Here is a 24346-nt window from a genome sequence, read left to right on the forward strand (position 1 = left end):
AGCATTCTGTACTAGCTGCAGCTTCCTGACTGATTTTTTATCAAGACCTGTAAATATACCGTTGCAGTAGTCCAATCTGCTGAAAATGAATGCATGCATAAGTTTTTCCATGTCTTGTTGAGTCAGAAGCCCCTTAATTCTGGTTATATTTTTTAGGTGGTAATAGCGGATTTAGTGACGGACTTTAGATGGCTATCAAATTTTAGGTCTGAGTCAATAATTACGCCAAGGTTTCTGACTTGATTTGTAGCTGTAAGTGACATTGTGCTAAGTTGGCTGCTTATCTTTGACCTTTCCTTTTTTGGCCCAAAATTGATCACCTCTGTCTTCTCCACATTTAACTGGAGAAAATTCTGGCACATCCATTCATTGATTTGATGAATGCATTTACTCAGGGAGACTAAGGGACTATAATCATGTGGGGACACAGAAATGTACAGTTGTGTGTCATCTGCATAGGTGTGATAGGAAATGTCATACTGTTCCATTATCTGAGCTAACGGAAGCATATAGATCTTAAATAAGAGTGGTCCAAGAATTGACCCTTGAGGGACTCCACACATGAATTTGGTTCGTTCTGACTGATAGGTTCCAATTGACACAAAGAAATCCCTATCATGTAAATAGGATGTGAACCACTGAAGAATATTGTCAGTAAGCCCTACCCACTGTTCCAATCTGCTGAGTAGTATGTTGTGATCAACCGTGTCAAATGCGTCGCTGAGATCCAATAGTAGCAGAACAGATGATTTGCCTGCATCGGTATTCCGACAAATATCATTTAGGACTTTGATAAGCACGGTCTCGGTGCTGTGTTGTGGCCGAAATCCAGACTGAAATGAGTTAAAGAGATTGTTTTGCATCATAAAAGTCTGGATCTGTTCAAACACAACCCTTTCGATAATTTTCCCCAGGAATCTCAGATTTGATATTGGCCTGTAATTACTAATGTTTGAGGCATCCAGATTAGGTTTTTTTAGGAGAGGTTTTATTACTGCAGTTTTTAAAGTCTGAGGAAACTCTCCTGTTTGGAGGGAAGTATTTATAATCTGAAGTATGTCTGGGGCTATGCAATGAAAAACAGTTTTGAAAAAGTTTGAAGGAAGGATGTCAAGGCAGCATGTCGTGGGCTTTAATTTCGACACAATTTCTGTTAAAGTGGCATAGTCCAAGAGGCTAAACTGTCTAAGATTGACATGGGGGACATTTTGGGAGGCATTTAGTGTAACATTTGTTAATCCGGAGTTGCACACAGTCTGTCTAATCTTTAGTACTTTGTGTGTAAAGAATGTTGCGAAATTATTGCAGGACACCTCAGATGCCAATTCCTGAGGTATTGATGCTTGTGGGTTTGTCAGTTTGTCAACAACAGAAAATAGTGTGCGAGTATTGTTGGTGTTTCTACTAATGATCTGTGAAAAATATGATTGTCTAGCGTTTTTCAGTTCCTGGTTGTATTTGCGAAGACTCTCTTTGTAGATATCATAAAAAACTAGGAGTTTGTTTTTTCGCCATCTGCGTTCTGCTCATTTACAAACTTGCTTTTGTTTTATAGCTAGTATGGCATTTCTCCAGGGTGACCTCTTCTTTCTTGACAAAGTTTTTGTCTTAATCGGGGCAACAGTGTCCATTACAGTCATCACACTGGAACTGAAACTATTTACAAGTTCTTCCACTGGAGCTATTGTAGGGGTTAATGATGAGGCATAGGCCTGTGTGAATAACGCACATGTGTTATCACTTATGTAACGCTTCCTAATCACCTCTGTTTCCCTTTTCAGAGGATGGACAGGGGTGGTCATTTTAAACATAATGCAGTAGTGATCAGACAGAGCAACATCATTCACTGTGACCTCAGAGATGTTAAGACCTTTGGATATTATTAAGTCCAGTATGTGCCCTCTGTTATGTGTTGGAACTGTGACATGCTGAGATAAACCAAATGTATCCAAAATATTTAAAAGCTCTCTAGCACATCCTTCTTCAGGATTATCAACATGAATGTTAAAGTCACCCACTAAAACAACACAATCAAAGTCCATGCAGACGGAAGACAGTATTTTGGTAAACTCATCAAAAAACATTGTGTTATACTTCGGTGGTCTGTAAATTGTCACCAAGGCAGCTCTGCAAGGGCTTTTTAGCTGAATGACAATATACTCAAAGGAATCAAACTGACCACATGAAATATTCGTGCATTGAAAACTGTCCCTGATCAGACTGGCAACCCCACCTCCTTTCTTATGGGTTCTTGGCGCACTAAAGAAATTGAAGTTTGTGGGGGTTGCCTCAATCAGAACTGTCGAACTCTTATCTTGATCTAACCAAGTTTCTGTTAGGAACAACATGTCAAGGTTATGTTTGCTGATAAAATCATTAATTAAGAAAGATTTGCCAGCTAAAGATCTAATATTTAGCAGAGCCAATTGGAGATGCCAGACTGGCAGATTGCATGCAGATTGTATTTATTAGGATCATGGAAGCTCCCACTTGGGGGAAATATATATATATATATATATATATATATTAGGGCTGTCAAACGATTAAAATTTTTAATCGAGTTAATTACAGCTGAAAAATTAATTAATCATAATTAATCGCAATTAATCGCAATTCATACCATCTATAAAATATGCCATATTTTTCTGTAAATTATATATATATTCTGTAAAATAAATTGTTGGAATGGAAAGATAAGACACAAGATGGATATATACATTCAACATACGGTACAAAAGGACTGTAGTGGGCATTTCACTCTACTGTCATTTAAATCTGTGTATGCTGTCCTCACTCCGAAGCGTCTACTTTTTCCAAAGCTAGACAGCTAGTGAACGACGCCTTAATAATTAGACTTCTTCCTTTTTCATCTGATTTATTAATAAAATGGCCTCAAACCATTGTCCTCTTTAGACCGTTGTAAAACTACAAAAAAAACAAAGTACACAAACATTGCGTTAGCAACAACGTTAGCTTAGCACGCTATACAGGTTCACTAAACATAAACAAAAAGCGTCTCATACAAAAAATATAACATTTCGCTTACTAACATAATATGTACATTCTTTACAACAACCATACTTACGGACAAATCTTGTCCAAGGATCATATAAGCACAACATTATCAGCCCGAGACGTCGTGCAGCCATAATGAACTGGAAAGAAAACAATAAACCATGTCGCAAAGCGACCACAAGAGTTCGCTGTTGGACAGCACAAAAAGTCTTGCTGTAAAACTTACCAAAAGGCAGAATACTTTCTGAGCGGGACATGTGCGTTAATTGCGTCAAATATTTTAACGTGATTAATTTAAAAAATTAATTACCGCGCGTTAACGCGATAATTTTGACAGCCCTAATATATATATATATATAAATATATATATATAGATATTAAAGATGCACGATAATATCAGTTACCGATAATTATCAGCCGGTAATGGCAATTATGACGTCACACCGATAATAGATATTTTAAAAAATTCAACCGATAATGCAATCCGATAATTCTATACTTTATTTAGCCTTCAATTGTGTGCAACCGAAAAAGCTTTGTCGAATTCTGGGCAGGCACCCCAACCCCTCCTAAAGGTATTTTTTGTGCAATTAAGTAATTAATTTGTAAGCATTATGAATATTAATTAATATACAATGATTCGACGTTGGAATTTACTACTTGCTCACATTGGATGTGGAAAAAGTAGTGATAAATTGTATTTTTGCACAGTAACATTTCCTCTTTTTAATAATTTAAATTGGTATATATGTATATCTTTTCAATAGAGTTATCGGCTTGACGTTATCGTTATCGGCTGGTATGAGGAGGTGATTATTGGTTATCGGTATCGGTTGAAAAATGCATTATCGTGCATCACTAATATATATATATATATATATATATATATATAATATAATATAATAAAAAATTTATATGGAAACACAGCACTGGCCTGCTTACTATAATCCATGACTGCACCAATGCTACTTTATATTATAAAGTATTACTGTGAATATACATATAGTAATATACTACCAAATTAGTACTATATATTTAATTTTTGTTACTATGACTATGTGTGCCTTTCATTCAAAATAATTGTAATATTTCAGTGTGCCTTCTGCTTTATCTATTTTCAGATTAAAACAAAAGTTGAACAGTCCCCCCCCCCCCCCCCCCCCCAAAAAAAAAAAAAAAAAAAAATGCGGAATGCGCACTAGAATGAGCATCTGAACTCACACAAAGTATTCTGAAAATGATTGTCCGGGACATTGCAATTCATTTTAACATTTAGAACAATATAGACATACCACAAAAAGAGTAAGAATTGTTTTGACTCCTGTTAAAAAGGTGAGGTCAGTGTTTCCGTTTACATTTTTTAGCAGTAGTTAATGCCAGCAGCATTTGACCTCATTGTTTGTGATTTATTATTGATATTTATGTTATTTATTCATACGTTAATAAAATAATTTAGGTGTTCCAAAATGTTTTTTTGTGAACTAATAAGCTTCAACAAACAATTCATTATTAAATTAGTAAAACATAAATAAATAAATAGAAATTATTCGATTAGTCGACTAATCGCAAAAATAGTCGGCTGACTAATCGGGAGGAAATTAGTCGTTTGGGTCAGCACTAGTGAAAAGAAACAATTTGTATTTCAAGTGCTATTTCAGATGACTTATGGCAAAAAGTGCGTAATTAATGATGTACTGCAAACAAATTTTAGAGCTGAAACGAATACTCGAGCAACTCGAGTAACTCGAGTTTAAAAACTGATCCGAGTAATTTTATTCACCTCGAGTAATCGTTTATTTTGACGCCGACGTTGCTAAATACTAGCCCGCACGATGCTACTTTGGTAGCAGGTAGCGTCTGATGAGTCTCACAGAGATCACATGTATGTTGAACTAGATGCGCAATGACAGACTCGGCCACGTCTGGGCAGCGTTAGCAAACAGCCGCCATCTTAAAGCAGTAGAGCGCTAAGTGCTAATAAAGAGCGCTAAGCGCTAATAAATAAGATTAACATTACTGTTACTAGCTCACGTAACGTTAGCCCTGCGGAGGGCTGGGTTTCTATTAATTATGACCACTGTCGATGCGTGGCTAACGTGTCTTACATACAGGCTTTAACATAACATAGCGATGTGGAGTGATGAGGGTGTAAAATAAAAACTCAATAATGCTAACTATCAATTTTAGCTCAGTAGTCATTGCTGGATAAAACACCAAGTAGCATTGGTCCCTAATGTGCTCCAATACAGCCTGTATCATACATTTATTTTGAACACTGCAAAAACTCAAAATCCTATCAGGACTTACAGTTTAGACTAACTTAAAACATAACTAGATCTTAAAAATGGCTTGTCACAAATAGAAATTCAATTGAAACACGTGAGAAAAAATCCGAACTTTTAAGTGATGTGTGTTATCAAGCGTAACAGCATATATATATGTTTTTAAAAAAAAATAAGATCGAAAGGTTTTTTGAGTGAAAGCAGTGAATTAGTCTTTTTCTTTTAAAATTCTAGTTACATCTGAGATGCAATTGTTGGCTGTTTTCAACAATATACATCGAAAAAAAAGACATTGATTGACTGAAAATGGTTCAAGATTAGATGAAATGTCTTGTTTTCTCATGTATATTTATAATTGCTCTTCACCTAAAAATATATTTGTTTTATCCGATTACTCGATTAATCGATAGAATTTTCAGTCGATTACTCGATTACTAAAATATTCGATAGCTGCAGCCCCAATACATTTAGACGTCTTGTTTAATTATCCAAATTATAAATTAGAATGTATCTTTAAATCTTTTTTTATTATTATTATTATTTTTTAAATATCATTTGCAAGGCGTGGCGGCTCTTAGCCACAATCTTTAATATGTATGGGAAACCCTGCTCATGCTTCATCTTCTTTAGCAAGTCTGAGTGTGATAATGTTTATATAAATATGTGTGTTTGGGTAGCTTGATTGTCTAAATATCATTTTGAAGCCCGGAATAGAAAAGGTGATGGGTGCAAAAACAAACCTCACCACATGATGTTCTTCAAACACTTTTTGTGTTAGATGGTATGTATATCTTTGTAGGATATTTTCACTGTTTTGCATAGCTGTTCAACTGTATATAAATTGTTTTGACCATAGTATGTATAAAGCCCAAAAACACCTATGAACATATCTGCTCTGTCTGTTTATTATTATCATTATCAAATATAATACTCTTCAGTCTTGTTTTTTTTCCTGCTGAATGTTCAAGTTGAATAAATATCAAATTTCAAAATAGTTCGTTGAGCATGCTTGGTTGACAATAGGACAGCAATATTGCAAATTTTGACAAACAAATGTAGGATTTTTTTGTCTTTTTGAGCTCAAAATGTTGATATAATTTAACTAGTGCTGTCAAACGATTAAAAAATTTAATCTAGTTAATCATATGTCAATTGTGTGATTAATCATGATTAATCACATTTCCCTCGGGATGAATAAAGTTGCTCTTCAGGAAAAAAAATCTAGGAAAATACTATAATTGACTTAAAATGTGTTTTAAGTAGGGCTGTCAAAATTAACGCGTTAACGGGCGTTAATTAATTTTTAAAATTAATCACGTTAAAATATTTGACGCAATTAACGCAGATGTCCCGCTCAGACAGATTTAAATGACAGTACAGTGAAACGCTCCCTTGTTGTTATGGAGTTTTGCCGCCCTCTGCTGGCGCTTGGGTGAATGACCATCTCCCATATTGCCTCAAACAGATTACAATGAGGCCGTTTATGGACATTAAGAGTGAAGAGAATGCCACCGGCCGCTTGGGGGCAGCGCCGTTCCATACTCATGTTATTTCTTCTCAACGTGGGAGAATTAGTAGTTGTGAGACGTTTATGCTGTATTCACAATGCAATGCAAATTGCTATTTGTGCTCCACACATATTTCGGTAAGTTTTCTTTCTTTTAGTGGCAATTATGTGTCTCTTGTTGTATTTTGGGTAAGATATGTACAGATATATGTTATACAGTAAAGGCGAGTGGACACAGGCGTTCTTTGGACCGCGCCGTTTATTGGCAACTCCTTCACAACAAACATACAGTGGGGAGAACAAGTATTTGATACACTGCCAATGGGAAAACCCATTGGCAGTGTATCAAATACTTGTTCTCCTCACTGTAAGTATCGTTTAGTGAAAGCACAACAAAAATAATATTCCTATCTCTCCAAAAAAAAATAATGTTCACACAAAGAAAAGCACTTCAGTCTATAGTAATGAGGCCCTATTCTGACATAGTTTAACAACAACGCAAAATGAACTGGCATTCCATATCAAAATAGCTATGCAAAATACACGTAAAACTTAGACTTTGGTCACTCTATTTTTATTATTGTTATTTTTATTCTTCTTATAATTATATTAACTGTACTTTTGATTGAAAATTTTACAAATTTTATTAAAACGGAAACATGAAGAGGGGTTTTAATATAAAATTACTATAACTTGTAACTATAACATTTATCGTTTAAGAACTACAAGTCTTTCTATCCGTGGATCACTTTAACAGAAAGAATGTTAATGCCATTTGTGGATTTATTGTTACAATAAACAAATACAGTACTTATGTATAGTATGTTGTATGTATATATCCGTCGTGTGTCTTATCTTTCCATTCCAACAATAATTTACAGAAAAATATGGCATATTTTAGAGATGGTTTGAATTGCGATTAATTGCGATTAATTTTTAAGCTGTAATTAACTCGATTAAAAATTTTAATCGTTTGACAGCCCTAGTTTTAAGATGAAATGTATGATTTGTGAATGAATTAATAATTAACCAAATAGTTTAAAAATTTTATTTAACAACTCAGCTCGTATAAAATAAAAAATAAAATGTCTGTATTATACACCAAAGAGTTTTAATAGATTAAAGTGCCTCAGACTAACAATGTGGCTCAAGTACCGTTTTGCATATTACCCAAAATTGACTGCCAATTTAAAGAGCAGACAAGCACAATACAGTAACAATAGCTAGTGTTTCAAAAAATGTGTAAACAACTTGTCTGTTAAATTCAACATTTCACACAAATAAATGCAGCATTTGCAGTTTTACACTAAATGGCCTGAAAGCTGTGTGATATATATATATATATATATATATATATGTGTGTAAGATATATGGGGAAAAAAAAAAAAAAAAATACAATTTTCACACACAACTGAAAAACATTACACTAAACTGTGTGTACAGGTGTTTAGAAACACTGCTTAAATTAGCCATACTGTTATTATTATTTTTTTAACCAACTTCTCAGGCAAACGAGCTTGTTCACATTTTCAGATAACAGAGCAGACCTTTTCTTTTGAACAATGTACACTGTCAAAGAAAACAGTCTCTCGCAAGTAACTGTTGTCGCAGGTGTGACCAGATACTTTTTTTTTGCAAGGTGGGCTAGCTTACTGTGGGTACTACTGTGCGCAGACCAGCACTGTAGTGGACATGAGTCCATGCTGGCATTGCCTTGTACCAGTCTAGTGGTTTGTCATTGGTTGTTATTGTCATACGATTTTCAAGGCCCTCGTCTTCGACTATGTTAATGGGTCTACACTCTACAGTCTATGGCTATCCATGTAGCGATAGCAGTAGTCAACCTATTTGGTTTCTTTTTGTTGACAAGTCAGAGTCCGCACTCTGCCAGTGTAGCTTGATGACTGCGGCTTGTTCCCGCAGTGTTAGCATCATTGCTAACACTAGCGAAGATATGCTTTGCCCGAAGGTGGTACTTTAGGCTGGTTGAGCTTCCATCGAAGGACAGTTCATCACAGCAGTATGTGCACACAACTTTGGTTTTATCCAGGTTTCCATTAGGCAGCTTTTTAAAACTGAATTTGGTCATCATCCTCACTCATCGTGGCTGGCATTTTGTCCTGCATTGCCGCGTGAAGAATGTAAACATCAGCGTGTGGGACTACGGGAGCCAGTTGTGGCCAAACTTAGTGTGAGCTGTAAATTGCGTTTTTTTTTTTTTTTTAATCCGTTAATATTTCCAGATTAATCATGGTTGTTGACGGGCCTAAATTCAACACAACCAATCACTGAACAAATGTTTCTTTGAAGTATAAAGGCTAAATCAACGGCATGCAAAATCAGACAAAACGAGACCGAACCTAAAAGGGTTAAATAGTTTATAATCAATACATTCTTAAAAACATTTCTTTCGACATTTCCTTTCTGTATACTGTAGCTTTTAATTATTAGAAGGACAAAAACCTCAAAGCTATTTTTTCCAGTTGATTACCAACTCAGTCCTACCATCTCATTTTCTTCATTTTGGCAGAGTAGATGAGACCGATGATGCCGGTGTCTTCCTGTAGTCCATACACACCCTCCTCAGGCAGGATTGACTCCACCTGTGCAAGAGGACTTTTATTTATCACCATCAAGTGTGAAACGTACATATTAGCACCAAAACTTGTAAGGCTGTGTCAATGTGATTTTACCTCACAGTCTGGACACTTGACTGCATTCTCAAATTCCATTGACTGCAAGCAGGTTGTGCAGAAGATGTGACCACATATAAGAATGCGAGGCAGATTGCTCTCAACTTCATTATCTGAGCGAGAATAAAAAGTTGTCTGTTGTTTGTTTATGAAAGAAAACTATCCAAAATGCTACCATGTACATGTTTTAAAAAGGGCCGTCAAGTCCTGTACATTGCCTCCTGGTAACCACTGTCAATAGGGATTGGCTCAAGCACAGTGATTTTCAACCAGGATGCCTCGGTGCACTAGTGTGCTGTGAGAGATTGTCAAGTGTGGTAAGAAATCAAAAAATAAAACAGATTGATTCTGAGTCTCCCAAGTTAAAAAAGGGCATCGTTCTGCATGTTCGCGGGATTGGATCGTTGCTTTAAGCGTCTCCGCTCGTTAACTCGACTTTTGTCTCCGCTTTCTATTTCTACTGACCCAGAACTGACTGTTGAGTTCTTAGGCCCAACGTGCACACAGCACCACCTACCAACAAGGAGGGAAGGAACGCTGCGCTCCAACGCCGGATTTAGGCGGAAACAGGACGAACGTTTTAGTGAATACAAGCAGGCAGGAGTGTCTCAAGAGTGATTTGGTTCAGGATTAAAAGGTAATTATTATATGAAATAGCACCACGCATGCACTTTGAAACGTGAAATAAAAAAAAACCCGGAAAAAATAGCGTAACTTTCGCTTGAAATATTTACATAAAATATATGATAACTGCTCGTTTTTTTGTTTTTAACCAAGAATCTATGCCTAAGGGAGGTGCCTGTTTTGGTTTTAGGTCGCTAGCGAGTTTGGTTCTGAAAATATTTTTAAGTTAAATTTTTGAAAATAGGCCCCCTACGGATTGGCCCCATGCACAGTTTCCCGTCAACTGATAGTGAAGTCTATGTTTTGTCTTAGTCTTTTGGACGATAATACATTTGGTCTTAGTCATATTTTACTCATTTAATTTTTCCGTCTGTAAAATTCAAAAGTTTTACTCCAAAAATAAAGGTTTCTAACTATTTCAAATGAACATTGACAGACAAGCACATAATACAGCATCTACAAATCTATCACCAACTTGGTGATAATACACAGCAGGAAAATAGTAAATTATTTTCAATTAAATGTGCCCACTTGGACACCACGAACTGTGTATTTAAAAAAAAGTTTGCCAGTTTGCACGAGAATGGTTACTGAACATGAATGATGCTAACGCTTTGTGTTATACTTAGTGTGTTATGATCACTAGCACAGACTTTTAAAGGCTAAAACAACATTGTATATTCTCTCTTGCAAAAGATAAGAAAAATCTTACGGTGCATGTCTCAAAACAAGCAATGGGGAGACCGGAGAGGACACATGTTGGGGGGAGGTGTCTGCATTGCATGTCAGATGACTGACACAACCAGACACTAATACGATGCAAGCTAACTACATATAAAATGTCACACATTCTGAACATGTGGCGGAAACTATGGCGCATTTTCATCTCGTTCTCATCAGACGAAAACTGGCATTCGCTCTCCCAAAACACGTTTTTAGCTCATTACCGTCTCGTCATGAAAAAAAAAAAAAACCAAATATTTTCATTATAATCATCATTGACAAAAACACTGCACTCGACTTAACTGAAATAATTAAAGGAACTATTAACCGTTGTCAGGTGTCTGTAATTAAATGTGGCAGGTACCGTTTCCCTAGTAACACACCAGGTACGTCTACGGTGCGTCAGCGATGCCGGCGCGACAACGCACCACTGAGGCGCGCCATCAATTTCCATAGGACGCGTTTTACGAGCAGACCGTCTGTTGAGCGGCTCGATCGGTTCACGCGAGGATTGCAAGATCGCGCGAAAGTAGCGGGTATTTAAAGATAATACAACAACCATTTGCCCTTCAGACGCCGCGTATTGGTCAGCTTTCTTTCTGAAATAAATCAGAAAAAGTCCTGTGCTAAAGAGAAAATCCCAATGACAAAGATTTTAACATGTATTTTAAAAATTAAATGCCTCAATCATTTTTTCTTATGAACGGTTTTGAAAAGCTTTATTGATGGATTTTCTCAAGTTAAAGCGACACGCAGAAATAAATTTAATTGTGTAAGCAGGATTTGTGTATTATTATTATTTTATTACAGGCGTTTTGGCTCATTTCAATTTATTGTATTTATATTGGCTATTATTTTGAATTTATGTTTTACATAAATGTTGTTGACGTAGTATTCATTTTTATTCTTGTTTTTTGTATAATATTAGTTCCAATGTGAATATTAGTTCCTACTTGTTTTGTATTGAACACAGGGGTACTGGTGCGCACCGCGCCGAGATTAAAAGCAGAGTTGATATTGTTCCGCCGTGTTGGTTATTAATATACCAGAGAAGACAGCAGTAAATCAACATATAAACTGTGACCCGATCTACCCATAGCCTCAAGAGATTTGATGGACTCGTAACATAAGGGTTATGAGTAAGCCTGAACGATATATCGTTTAAACATCGCCATCGCGATGTGCGTGTGCGCAATAGTCCCATCGCAAGCACGTGCAATAGTTTTTTTTTTTTTTTGATCCACATACGCTTCACTTTCTGGTCTGCGCACAGCATCCTACCCTCCCTCTCCCAGCCTTTTGATCCTCTCAGTCACTGCCACAACGATGGCTTTGATCTGGCCAAAGAAGCAGACTTCACACGGGCATCTGTCAATCATCGTTTAACTTGTTAAACAGTTGCAAGGAAGCCCCGCTGGAATGAATCTGTGTACTGTGGGGACGTTGGAGACATTTAAATACCAGAAGTGATCATGAGGAGTTTGAAATTTCTACATGTCACTTCAACGGTCACAGCTAAAGTAGATAAACAGAAGCATTTAATAAAGCCAAGCATTTATCTGCTACAGTACTTTATTCTTGTTCAAAAATGATTTGGTTGGACAGTTATGTTTAAAACTGATCATAATTATGACATTTGAAGTGCTTAAAAACCATTTATTTATATACATTTTTTAAATCACTTTGGGGGAAAAGTGAGAAAAAAAACATGTGTTATATGTATCTCTTTCCAATGCTAAATCTGAATAAATACATTGGGCACAAAAAACACACACACACAAAAAAAATTGTTTTAAATGGGGGAGGTGCGCTACTTCACGGTTTTTCACTTATCGCGGCGGGTTCTGGTCCCCATTTACCGCGAAAAACAAGGGATGACTGTACACTGTGGTGATGGTGAGTCATCTAAAGTCTTTCCAAACAGCTATTTAAGTCATCTTTGAGCAGGGCGGTAAACCGAAAATTTACCGTTACCGAAATTCTTCACGATGACCGACGTAATTTTGACCATGTCGGTAAATTCGGTAATTTAATAAAAGAAGAAAATATAGTCTTTTCATCCCGCTTTGACTCTGTGTTGTTTGGCTATGTTCATTCCCCTTTAAGAAAGCAGACAGTGTGCTTACATTGGGAGTCACATGGTTTTCAGGAAGCCAATCAAACAGAAGCCCGGTAGGCTAACGCTAGCTGCTAACGCTAGCTGCTAACGCTACAAGTAAACGGGATGAAGTCGGGCTTAAGTTAGCTTCGCCAAACATTAAGTAAACTCTTGACAGGTTCCAGATAGGGATGGAAAAACCGAGGCTTTCTGAAACAATGAACCACTTTTAAGACAATTGCCCTAAATTGAATCACTGTTTGACACACTGCAAGAGCCCCATCTACTGGATAAACAGTGCACGTTTCTTTTTAAAAGTAAAGTTGACAAATTGCCTCAGCATTACATATCTTCAATAGAATTACCGGTAAGTGGATGTCGTCTATTTCAACCAGGAGATCGTGTCGTCATTAAGTGTGATTTACACAATTAAAGTTGACCTCTTTAAGCCTGTGTCATTGCTTTTGTCTGTGAAGATGTGTTCAAAGCAGTACAGTGGTACCTCTACATACGATCGCTTCGACACACGAACTTTTCGACATCCGACGTAAAATTGGACTCGCCATTTGTTTCTACATCCGACGACATGCTCGAAATACGACGACAATGGCAGCACCGCAGACGAATGCACGGCGGATTTTCTTGTGTGACAAATCAACACAGGTTTCAGAAAAGGTTGGTAAGGGTGGTGAAACAAGGAAAAAGTTGATGCTTACCTTCGAAATGAAGATGCAAATGACAGAAAAATATGAGCGTGGGGTGGGCATCCGTGAAATGGCTCAACAATACATCTCCACGGTCCTCCTCCGACCATCGTTCGCCAGTCTTTATAAATTAAGCTGACAATTCTTATTGTCTCCAAAGAAATCGCCAGCTTCGCCACGTTTTCATCATTTCTTTTACAACTTATTCAACACAAAACGCCTGCTGTCTGCCGCAATTGATGGTGTTCTCAAGAGAACATTCAAAGTGAAAGTGAAACTCAAGCTCACCGGTCTGTCTCTGGCACGTGAGCCCCGCGGTGCGTTCAGGTACACAAAAAAACGTCCGCCTTATTAGAACCCGATTCGTTACACTATTACAGGAATTATTATTATTCTTTTTATTACATTATTCCAATTTTGATTTATAATTTATTTGTTTTGCTACGTGTAATTGCCATTTGTAATAGCACCAGCAGTATTTTTTTAAGGATTTAGTGCAGGTTTTTGGGCTGTGGAACGAATTAATGGAATTATAATGTATTCCTATGGGAAAATCCTGCTCGACCTACGACCATTTCGACTTACAAACAAGGTCCTGGAACGGATTAACTTCGTATGTAGAGGTACCACTGTATTTGTAATATACGACAGTGCTAGTCTTGTAAGTGGCTCGTCCTAGATGACAGGGAGTAACTATGTATTGTTTATTTTTTGTAAAAATTACAGTACAGTAAGCACAGTGCTTGGGAACAGGAATATTATTTATTGCATACTGTAAGGATTTCCAAAATCATAAGATGTAAATAATTGAGCTGAATAAAAGAAAGGAAAGGTTTGTGAAACATTTTATTTTTTAATTAAGTATAATTTCTGGGGGGCGGGTGGATGTGCCGTATTTGTATCTATTCTAAATATCTAAACGTATGCCCCTATCTAGTGTATAACAATGCGGAATGAATTTAATGAAATTCAATTCATGATATTTTTCAAGTCATACAAGCTGTTATAAATGTTCACACAAGAATTCTTATTGTTTACAAGATTTTTTTAATACGTAATGTTTAGACTGCATGTGCAATTGTTAAATTGAAAGCTGGTAAATAAATTTAACGAGAAACTGTTAATTTGTATTCCATGCATTGATTCAAATTTTCAAATTATATAACAGTTTGCTTGGGCGAATTTATCGTCATTTATCGTTATCGAGGTAAATCTGCTCAATTTATCGTGATACGTACTTAAGGCCATATCGCCCAGCCCTAAGTCATCTTGTGAAAATTTCTTGAAAAAAATATATATACATTTTTTTTTAAATATCGCAATATAATATCGCAATATATCGCAAACCTAAAAAAAAATCGCAGCAATAGTTTTTTCCAATATCGTTCAGGCCTAGTTACGAGGGCATATTATTTTGAAAATCTACCAGATCCACTGTATTTTTACACGAGTGACTTCCAGTCCGCCCGATCCTACCTAGTAGTGTTGATGCAGGAGGGCCGCGCCTCGCATCAAATGATAAACTCTGCAGTTCTTTTCGCATGCGACACGCTGAGCAGTTTCTGCGACGCCTCTAAAACGCGGCCGCACTGCGACTGGTGTGCACTGGTTGATTGACTTTAACGGCCTCGTTTCACTGCTTTGACGCAGCGGCATCGTTGTCACGCCGTAGACGTGCCTGGTGTACTAGTGGGGTAATACTTTTATTTCAGTGGGTGGCAGCAGAAGGCTATAAATGCCTGTAATGACAATAGAGCTAGTCCCGCGGGACATAAGACAATTGGTGATTACAGCAAGACGAGTCAGTGACAGTGATGGAAAGGTTTTTTTGAGAAGGGAATATGCAAATGCAACTGGGCCCTTGACAAAATTATGACCCAGATGAAGGCCCTGGTATGAGTGGTGGACACAAGAACAAAAGACAAAACTGTGAAGTCAAGGCAACACAGCTGAAGCTACCTTTCATTTGGATTTACTTGGCTGGAGAAGCCATAAGAGAAATGCCATTGAGAATTGACATTACTCCCAATGAAAACTAAAAACAGAGACTGGCATCTATCGAGGAAGAACTTTGTGTGTGTCTACCATTCCTGCCACGATATCCATTTTGTGTTCATCAAAACAGGCCTAAATTTCAAGTGAGTACAAATACATTTAGAAACAATATTTTTACCTAAATGTATTATATGTCGTGTGTCAGAGTGTCATTTTGGTTGGTGGTGGGCCCACAGTTTTACTCAATGTAAAAAAAAAAACGGTTGAAAATCACTACTTCAGCACCCTTGCAATTCGTGTGATATAGTAAGCGGAACGGCTCCCATTCAGTGATAGTGGCATTTATAGATCAATTAATATCATACTAGGTGAGGGAAAAAATGGACAGTGATTAAGTCCACAAAAGCTAAAGTTCTCCCGCTGCTTGCTTTTCCCCCTCAACATTATCACCTAATTGACGTCATTCCCCACACGCACCTTCTAGGCCAAAACAGGCCTGATAATTTAAACATTCTCACTCGTCAGACTAAAACCAAACAAATAAAACCATTTAAACTGCTGTAACCTAAACAACCTAAACGGTCCACAAATTACAGTAAGTTATGGTAAGTAACTTAAATTATGGTTTCAATCAGTGCCATCACCTTATACAGTTAGCTTGTAGCTAGCCTCATTAGCCGTTACTTCGCTAGCAACGCTTTTCCTGGTAACTATATCATAACTATACTTTCACAAATCAATAAGTATACCTGTCAAAGTGTACTCATTTTCACAGAAGTTGCAAATGACGTCGTTTGGTTGTTCCATTTTTTGCATGTTGTAATTTCGATAATGGAACGAAGCCCGCGATTTTTCCCCTGGAGAGATACTGAGAGAGGAGAGATAGTGAAGTTAATAGATCCATTTATATAACACTAGATGTCAGATTCGTGGTTGTGGCAATGGGACGAGCATCGTCACTTGTCGGCCACCTTGCGTCGGATCTGTTCAATAAATATAACAGGATAGTCATAGCTGGAAATTGCAGAATTTTCAAATGGCTTGTTTGTTCATAAACGTCAGAGATTACATTGACGGCATGCTTAAAAATGATTACATATATTTTTTCTCAACATCGATTCTGTATCACAGCCACGTTAATACGGTTTGATATTAACCAAACGGTTTGTAAAACCGTCAAGAACGAGTGTTTTAAGAGTATTTTAGTGGGGGGGGGATCACCTTGAGTTCGCTACATTAGTCAGCAAGAAAAGTCCTCCGATGCAAGATGGCCACCAGTTACTTACGCCGCCGACTGTACATGTACATATACATTAAGCCTTTATAAGTGATATCTATGTGTTGCAATTTACAATGGTGCACACCTGTGAGTAATCACGCAACCTAATTAGCGTGAAATATTTAATCTACCTGCATGTAAATCCCCGCTCATAGAAAATAGTTGTTACGAATATACTTATAGAGTATAAAGTACTGCTTTATATACTAGGAATTGCAGCATATCCAGATTTAGTTTATGGATGTGAATAGAAACAATAAAAGACACTATGAAATCCCATGCTCGAGATTGAACTTTCATTTTAGACCACTGCGGGGCGCTAAAGACTAAAGAAAGATCTATACGGTTCATTTTTTTTAACAAGCTTGTATGAACCCTCCATAAAATATTTACCAGGATAAGAACGTTATTTTCAGCGTCTCAATTTACTTTGTTAGGGAAATTATTTTAAAGAATATAAGTTTTAGTAGTACATAAGTCAAAATAATATTTTTAAATACTGTATAATAATGTATATATGTGTGTGGGGTGTGTGTGTACTTGTTTGATGTACATATATATGTATATATACATTTTTTATAATTCACTGCTCGTCATCGAATGTTTGTTTTTTTTTTGTTTTTTTTAATCATTTACATTAACGTGGTCTGTTTCATATGCTGCCTAATTATGGAAACACATTAACAAATGAGTTATGCAACTGTCAATTACAGTAAGTCTTAATGTTGTTTGTTCTTCACATGGTTTCTTTGTCCTCCTCTTTCAGTTGTTTGTATGCAGCATCCACGTGGCTCCCCAACGCAAGCGCAGCTGCCATTTTCGCCTGGCCTAAGGATAAGGTCTAATCTGCGGCGACATCCACCCAAGAGAAAAGAGGGCGGTCGGACATTAAAGGTAAATAAAAACGTCTGGCTGATCTTCATCCCTTTGGGGGGAGGACTACAACAAATCAAGGGCTCCCTTACCACTTTGGAGCTGACAGCATGCCACCCCCAACCCCAAAGCTGGACTATGAATGTTGATCCCGAGTGAAGGGTGCGACAGCCCCCAAGTGTCAAGTGTTGAAAATATCATTGTACAGTGTCACTAATCTAATAATCATGAGATTGAAGGCTACAAGCATTGTAGTACACAACAAGGTTCACAATGAACCATTCTTAGACCATAACAAAATCTTGTTTTTGGGCCTATCATCATATCTCTGGGACAAGGGCATAGGTTTGGTCTCAACATTGGTAGGGGCGATATAACTGCATTTGACACTTTTTGCTGGGGACGGGACATAAATAAGACCAAATAGTTTGGGTGAATGGTGGTCAGAGCTACATTTCCCACGAAGCTAATTAACTCATTTGCTCCCAAAAAGTATGAATATGTTCTATTTTGTATTGCTTCAGTGTCCCAAAACGTATTTATACATCTTTTGCGTTTTTTTTTTTTTTTTTACAACAGGCATCTATAGGGTCCGATCTATCTAAAATATAATGCACAAAGCTCAAAACCCATGTTAAAGCAATAAAACTGGCCACTGGAGGTCAGTAGCGCATTTTGTAAGACCTCATCTCGGGCCAAGAAAGGAAGTGAAAAAAAAATAGTCAGGAAACGGAAGTTGGAGGGATTTTGTGAAGACGCGTGAGAATTTGAGAAAAATGTGGAGAACGATGGGGAAAAAAAGGCATACGACACTGGAGGAGTGTTTTGAAAAGAAAACAAAACCATCGTCAAAGAAGGATTCATAAAAATCTATCTTGATGAGACAGACGGTGACGTCCACAACAGCGTCAGGTTCGGAGCTCACGTTGCGTTACTCCTTAGCCCGAGGTTGAAACCAACGATGAAGATGACGAAAAAAGTGAGACCGATCTTGATCCGGACTCATCAGATTAGCCACGGGAGCAGCCGAGCGCCTTCCCCGTTGTTATGTGCGAAAATAGTTCAACAGTTCAATAGTTTAGTTATGTGTAAATAGTTACTTTGCGATCAAAAGCTTTATTTGTCTAGTTGTGTATCTTATTATGTAAAAGGAAAACATTATTCGGATGTTTGGGATGTAACAAAAGCAAAAAATAGCTGTGTGTAAGTCAAAGTTATGTTTGAAATGTATGCTTTCACAAAAAGCTCAATTTCTCCGTTTTTTCATCAGAAATTGGAAAATTGCTCAAACTAAGCTATTTTCTAATGTGGATTTCTAAAGAATGGAAAAAGATTTGAACTAACTTTTTTTTCTGCTGAAAGAAGAGAGTCTAATCTTTCTTTTAGTGGGTTCCATGTTTATATAGCAATAGAACAGAATTTTCTGTGGGCCTTGCAAAATCAGTCAAAATCCAGTAAAATGGCCGGGAGCGAAGGGCCTTGCTCCGGTGAAAATGGCTGGGAGTGAATGAGTTAATAGATAGGCTAAATCAGGGTTGATTGCGGTTGACCAGTTGATCACAATGCTAGTATGGGTAGCTTGCACCCCCACAAAGAAAAAAACAGTGATACACTGTTCGATTCTAACCTTTGTCTTCAAACACTACTAAGGAAATATTTTGAAAGCTCCCACAATAAATGTCTGGATTTTATTAGCAAATCTAAATTACAATATTTGAACATAACCTAAATCATATTAATATACACAATAAATGCAGCAGAGTTCACTACATTTGTCACAGTGTAATTAAAGTTAACAGTAGAAAACACAAACAGAAGGGCCCTTTTCTCTCAGGGGTTTTCAACCCAGTCCTCAAGGCACACTGTGGGTCCTGGTTTTTGTTCCAGCCGATCCAGCAGAGACAGTTGAACCAATGAGGCTTCTGCTAAAACAAGCCACACCTGACTGCAATCAACTGATTGCACTTGTAAAACACCAGATTGGGGAAAAAGTGTTGTCATCTTGTTTGGTAAGAATGAAATCCTGCACCCACAGTGTGCCTTAGTGGAATAGGTTGGGAACCCCTGCAGCTTCCTACTTGTTTTTGCAGGTTAGCAACTTCACAGAGTTTAATGTTATGCTAACTCTGATGCAGGTCGGACTTTCAGTAGAAAAATTAGTGGTGTGTTTACCACCTCCACAACATTGACGGTTTTTTACATTACTTACAGTGGCTGCAGCTGGCCACAAATAACACTTATAATATCCCTCCTCTTTGAAGGGGTCGGAGGAGGTGGCATGTTGTCGACATGGATTTCTGTCGGAGCTGTGTGAGTGTGAGCGTGCGTGTTTGTGGCATGGGTGGGTCAAGTCATCAGCCAATCAAACGTGCGTTTGAGGGGAAAAAAATGGATCGGCACATTCAGCAAGTGAACGGGAGTGAATGTAAGTTTGAACATGATGAAAATAATTCACTATATTGGTGGGGTCAATTCCAGCCTTACAACATATGGGAAGACAATCTAAATTACTTATAATGTATAACTGAACTCGTTATACAATGCAAATAAGGTTGCTTAAAACTTGGTGGGGACAATTTGAGCATCCAGAAAGTTGGTAGTGTTATGTCCCTACCGTCCCTTTGCAAACCTACGCAAACAGTTTTTCTTCTGATGGAACAGAAAAGTTCCAAAGGGTTATAAGTGTTAGAACACACAAAAAAAAAAAAAAAACAGGAAACATTAAAAAACTGCAAGACCAGTTGAATTTTTTTGTGGGGTAATCAGAGGGACGAGTGCACTGTCATCCAGGTTGAATAAAACTGGTTAATTATGAATATATCTAGATCATGAGTTATTAAAGTTGTGTTAAGTACAAGTGTATATCCCAATGTAATGGCGATATGTAACTCTTTTAGTGCCAATGACAATGATAGACGTCTATTCACGTGGCTCTTTTCATCCTCCAAATTTAAATTAGTTTTTCACTAATAGACGTTCAACCAGGGGTCGCGTTAACCGGAAATTTTCCGTCGTTGACCGGTTTTTTAAAACGGTGACGGAAAAAACTGAAGTCCGTCAGTCATTTTGACAGGTTGCAATTCACACCCCAGACCACAGAGTGGCACATTAATTAGCTATTGTCTCTCTTAATGCATGACGTCGTTGGCTATTCTGTCAGAATATTGTAGTGTAACCGGGGTCTGGCGGCGGCACCGTGATGACACATCAACGCGAGGTTCTTATTGGTGCACCCGGTGTGCCAGCGCGTGATCCAATTGGTGGACTAGATTGCCGCCTGTGTATAGACAAGTTTTCGAGGTACCGGTTTACTTCCTTATGTCTTCCTTCCCCTTCCATTTCCGCCTGTTTACCATTGAAGTCAATGGCGGTGGAATAGAAGTTGGAAGGTCTTTATACAAGATCCCGGGAATGTTATTTTGATGTAGGCGGGTGGAGAACCAAGCCAAGGCCTCCATGCTTCGTACCATGTCGATTTCCAAACCATGGGTGCTCGTACTCGTCATAAGGAGATGGACAAAACTGACAGCTCCTGCAGTCATGCCCCCGCTGTTATGGAAGGTAATGTGCTCTAAAAATACGAAACCTAAAATCTGGCGCATGAAACGACTTGTTGCCTTTGCTATTGATATTACGATGATGATTGTAATTACGAAGTTTAATCATTTTTACAACAACTAGCTTCTGCTACTGCTGCTAGCCGCCTGTTGCTAATCGTGTTTGAATGCACCGCATATATCCAAGTGTTACAAGTTTTTATTCGTTTGTTTACAGCTGGGAAATGCTGTTATAAAAGAGAAGACAACTTGACTTGTACGTTGATGGACATATATCGAACATATATAGTTTGCGTTCCACAATGATGATGACAGCTCGACTCCCGGGAGAGGCCGAGAGAGGGAGGAATTGTGACAGACGGTGGTTCGCCGAGATCGCCGTGATCCAACTACGAACTTGTGAACGGTAGCATTTTTAAGTATATGCTATTGGAGCTGGAATTACCGAAGAGGAGAGCGAGATGGACTGCTGTAATTCGACAAGAAATCGGGGCACCAAACGATCACCACAGACTATGTAATAGTCATTTTATATCTGGTAAGATGCATTTAATATATATTTAGAAGATTTTGGGCTGACAACCACAATTAAGATCATTGTGTGACGTTGGTGATTGGGGTCTATATGGTTGCCTCTTTTTCTTTGGGAGTGGAGTTGTTTTGTTGGTGTTGTTGGCGGTAAGCAGAGTAAAAAGAGGGAGAAAAATACAACTTCAGTGTCTAATTTTTCGCCGCCAAGCAAGCGTTACAAAATTAAAAATGAATGAAAACTAAATACTATTGAATATGTCATCATTATCAATTTAAAAATTTCAGTGACTGGTAAAAATAGATTATGACCGGATTTTTATGACCCTGTCAGTCAAAATGACAGACAACGAAAATGTCTAGCGCAACCTCTGCGTTCAACCCATTTGAACTGGGAGGACTGGCACCAAATGAACATTCGTTTATTTGCTTCCACCCTGCCAGTTCAAATGGATTGGAAGTCCATCACCATCAATAGCAACCAATGACTTAATGGGGAGCAAGTCATCTTTTTTAAATAACAAAAACCTGAAATTGGAACAGAGGTGTGTTGACTTTTAACAGGAGAACTTGTCTAAAAATGAATGATTCACCAGATCTAGTGTACTGTATATACAGTATTATAGTTCATATCGGCCATGTAAAATCTCACTCCCGCATTCCAGCAGATGCATCAGTCTTCACTAGAGCATGACGATCATATTGAAAGGGGGTTGGGAATTTGGGTACGTGTGTGTGTATGTGTGTATACCATGATGGAGGCCGTGGGGGTGGCACATGTGTTTACTATGTGTAATGAACCAATGAACAGGCCGCCCAAAGGGGCTCCAAGGGGGTGCCAGTTGGGCTTGCCCCCCTCCATCTTCCAAATGTGGGTCACTCCCCATCCTCTGGTCATTTCCCTCCTACCGCCTCCCTACCCTAATCCTCGCGCCTCCCCCCTCGTATCAAAGCCCGTTAATCGCTCATTAATGATGCCCTTAATTAGGCGGCGGCTTCTCGTTAGCTCGCCCCTGATGTCCCGTCATGGCTACATTGTTGTGATCCAGCTATTTGTGGACTCATCTCATGTGACGGCGCTCTGTTTGTGTGCACCTCAAAGGTCTTATTAAAAAACACCCCCACTCCGCTGGCTCCCGTGCGTGCCTTTGTTTTTCCCCCCACCCTCACACAACCCCCTACAGGTCGAAAGAATGAATTGATCCCGAGTGACAGCGGGATTTCCAGTTAAATGTCACCCAAGAACCTTCAACTGCCAAGCAGCTAAATGGGACCTGTAAGCCTCACATATAATAAAGGGCTTTAAAGACAACAATGACAGCTTTTGCTGTACCTACGAAGGCGGAAAATTTCCAGGTTGACTTTGTATATGCATTCTGTGATTGTTTATACTTAACAGAGATTCAGGAAATGGGGATATTTTTATGTTATTATTAGGGTTTTCTGCCTGCTATTACCTCTGGTGATGGAAATTTGGTGATTTGACTTAATCTCTCAATTAGGATAGGTTCATACCGCAGGTCTTATTCCGATTTTTTGTCATATCTGTTTTTTTGGCGTGACCGTTCAGACTGCCCTTTGTGCATTGAGCCCGTGCAAGTATTACGCATGCGAAATAATTTGCAGTCCGACACGTTCTGAGCAAACTGACTCGCATGCGCAGAAGCATCAAAACAAATGACTACACATGCTGGCTCTACCTCATTCTCTGTCCATCATATTTTGATTTCCGAAAAGAGGACACAAGTAACAGACATTATTAATCCCTGTTTAATCTTATATTCAAAGTTTATATGGATTGATAAAACGCATGCATGCACGTCAGTTTGCCCCTACTCAGCCATTTAACCAATACTGAAATATTGTTTATTTGGCACACAGAAAGAAAACCGAGCATTATCAGGCTTATCCTTTTCTTCATTTAATTTTTTTTTATGACTGTGGTCAAGCCTGCCTCCCGCATAAAAGCCGAGTTCAAACTAGGCGCTAACGCTAATGCACAGCTACATCGCTGCTGTCCTGCCTGCAGCTCTCGCTCTTTGCTGACGTAATTGCAGCATGAATTCCGATTTGGGACACTTGACAGTTCAGAACACCGCCGCATTCTGGAAAAATGTGGCCCTTGTCGGATTTAAAAGACATACGAAAGTGACCCATAGCGGATTTGAAATGGTCCACTTCTATGCGACTTGTCCCGTTCAGACCGTCAAGTTAATGCCTCACTCGAGTCGGAAAAACACGAAAAAAATGGATTCGTGCATTAAGACCTGCGGTCTGAATGTAGCCTTAGTAGAAGGTTTCACATACGTCGAAACACCGTAAAAATCGCAGGATTTAAACGGGCAGCCCTTGTATGTGAACTTCCCAGGTCGACTGAGACGTGGATTACGCGGACTTTTCACTGGTCGGGTCTCAGTATACTTCCAGGGGAAGTCCCGGGACGAGGCTTATGTAAAAGCAAGTGTTAA

At 38.2% G+C, this 24346-nt stretch overlaps 2 protein-coding genes across 8 annotated transcripts in view; one reads left to right on the plus strand and one right to left on the minus strand.

Moving 5' to 3' along the window:
• The window catches only part of rnf17 (ring finger protein 17), a 52839-nt gene extending 35846 nt beyond the window's left edge, over positions 1 to 16993 (minus strand). For 3 of the 4 annotated variants that reach the window (XM_057851641.1, XM_057851642.1, XM_057851640.1), the window contains exons 1-4: positions 16863 to 16993; positions 16391 to 16509; positions 9498 to 9610; positions 9310 to 9407 (exon numbers count right to left, since the gene is read on the minus strand). In XM_057851641.1, the coding sequence (XP_057707624.1) occupies positions 9310 to 9407; positions 9498 to 9610; positions 16391 to 16457 (278 nt within the window). In that variant the 5' untranslated portion in view covers positions 16458 to 16509; positions 16863 to 16993. The remainder of the gene's footprint in view (positions 1 to 9309; positions 9408 to 9497; positions 9611 to 16390; positions 16510 to 16862) is intronic. The other variant, XM_057851643.1, reaches the window with a different exon arrangement.
• The window catches only part of LOC130926637 (rho GTPase-activating protein 20), a 164643-nt gene that overhangs the window by 4114 nt on the left and 136183 nt on the right, over positions 1 to 24346 (plus strand). The window contains exons 3-4 of one of the 4 annotated variants that reach the window (XM_057851646.1): positions 9967 to 10134; positions 17687 to 17814. The gene's annotated coding sequence lies outside the window, so the exon portion shown is untranslated. Of the gene's footprint in view, positions 1 to 9966; positions 10135 to 15360; positions 15785 to 16121; positions 16247 to 17686; positions 17815 to 24346 lie in introns of those variants that run through there. The other 3 variants (XM_057851649.1, XM_057851650.1, XM_057851648.1) reach the window with 3 other exon arrangements.

The sequence above is a fragment of the Corythoichthys intestinalis genome, chromosome 12 (assembly GCF_030265065.1).
Source record: "Corythoichthys intestinalis isolate RoL2023-P3 chromosome 12, ASM3026506v1, whole genome shotgun sequence".
Taxonomy (NCBI): Eukaryota; Metazoa; Chordata; class Actinopteri; order Syngnathiformes; family Syngnathidae; genus Corythoichthys; species Corythoichthys intestinalis.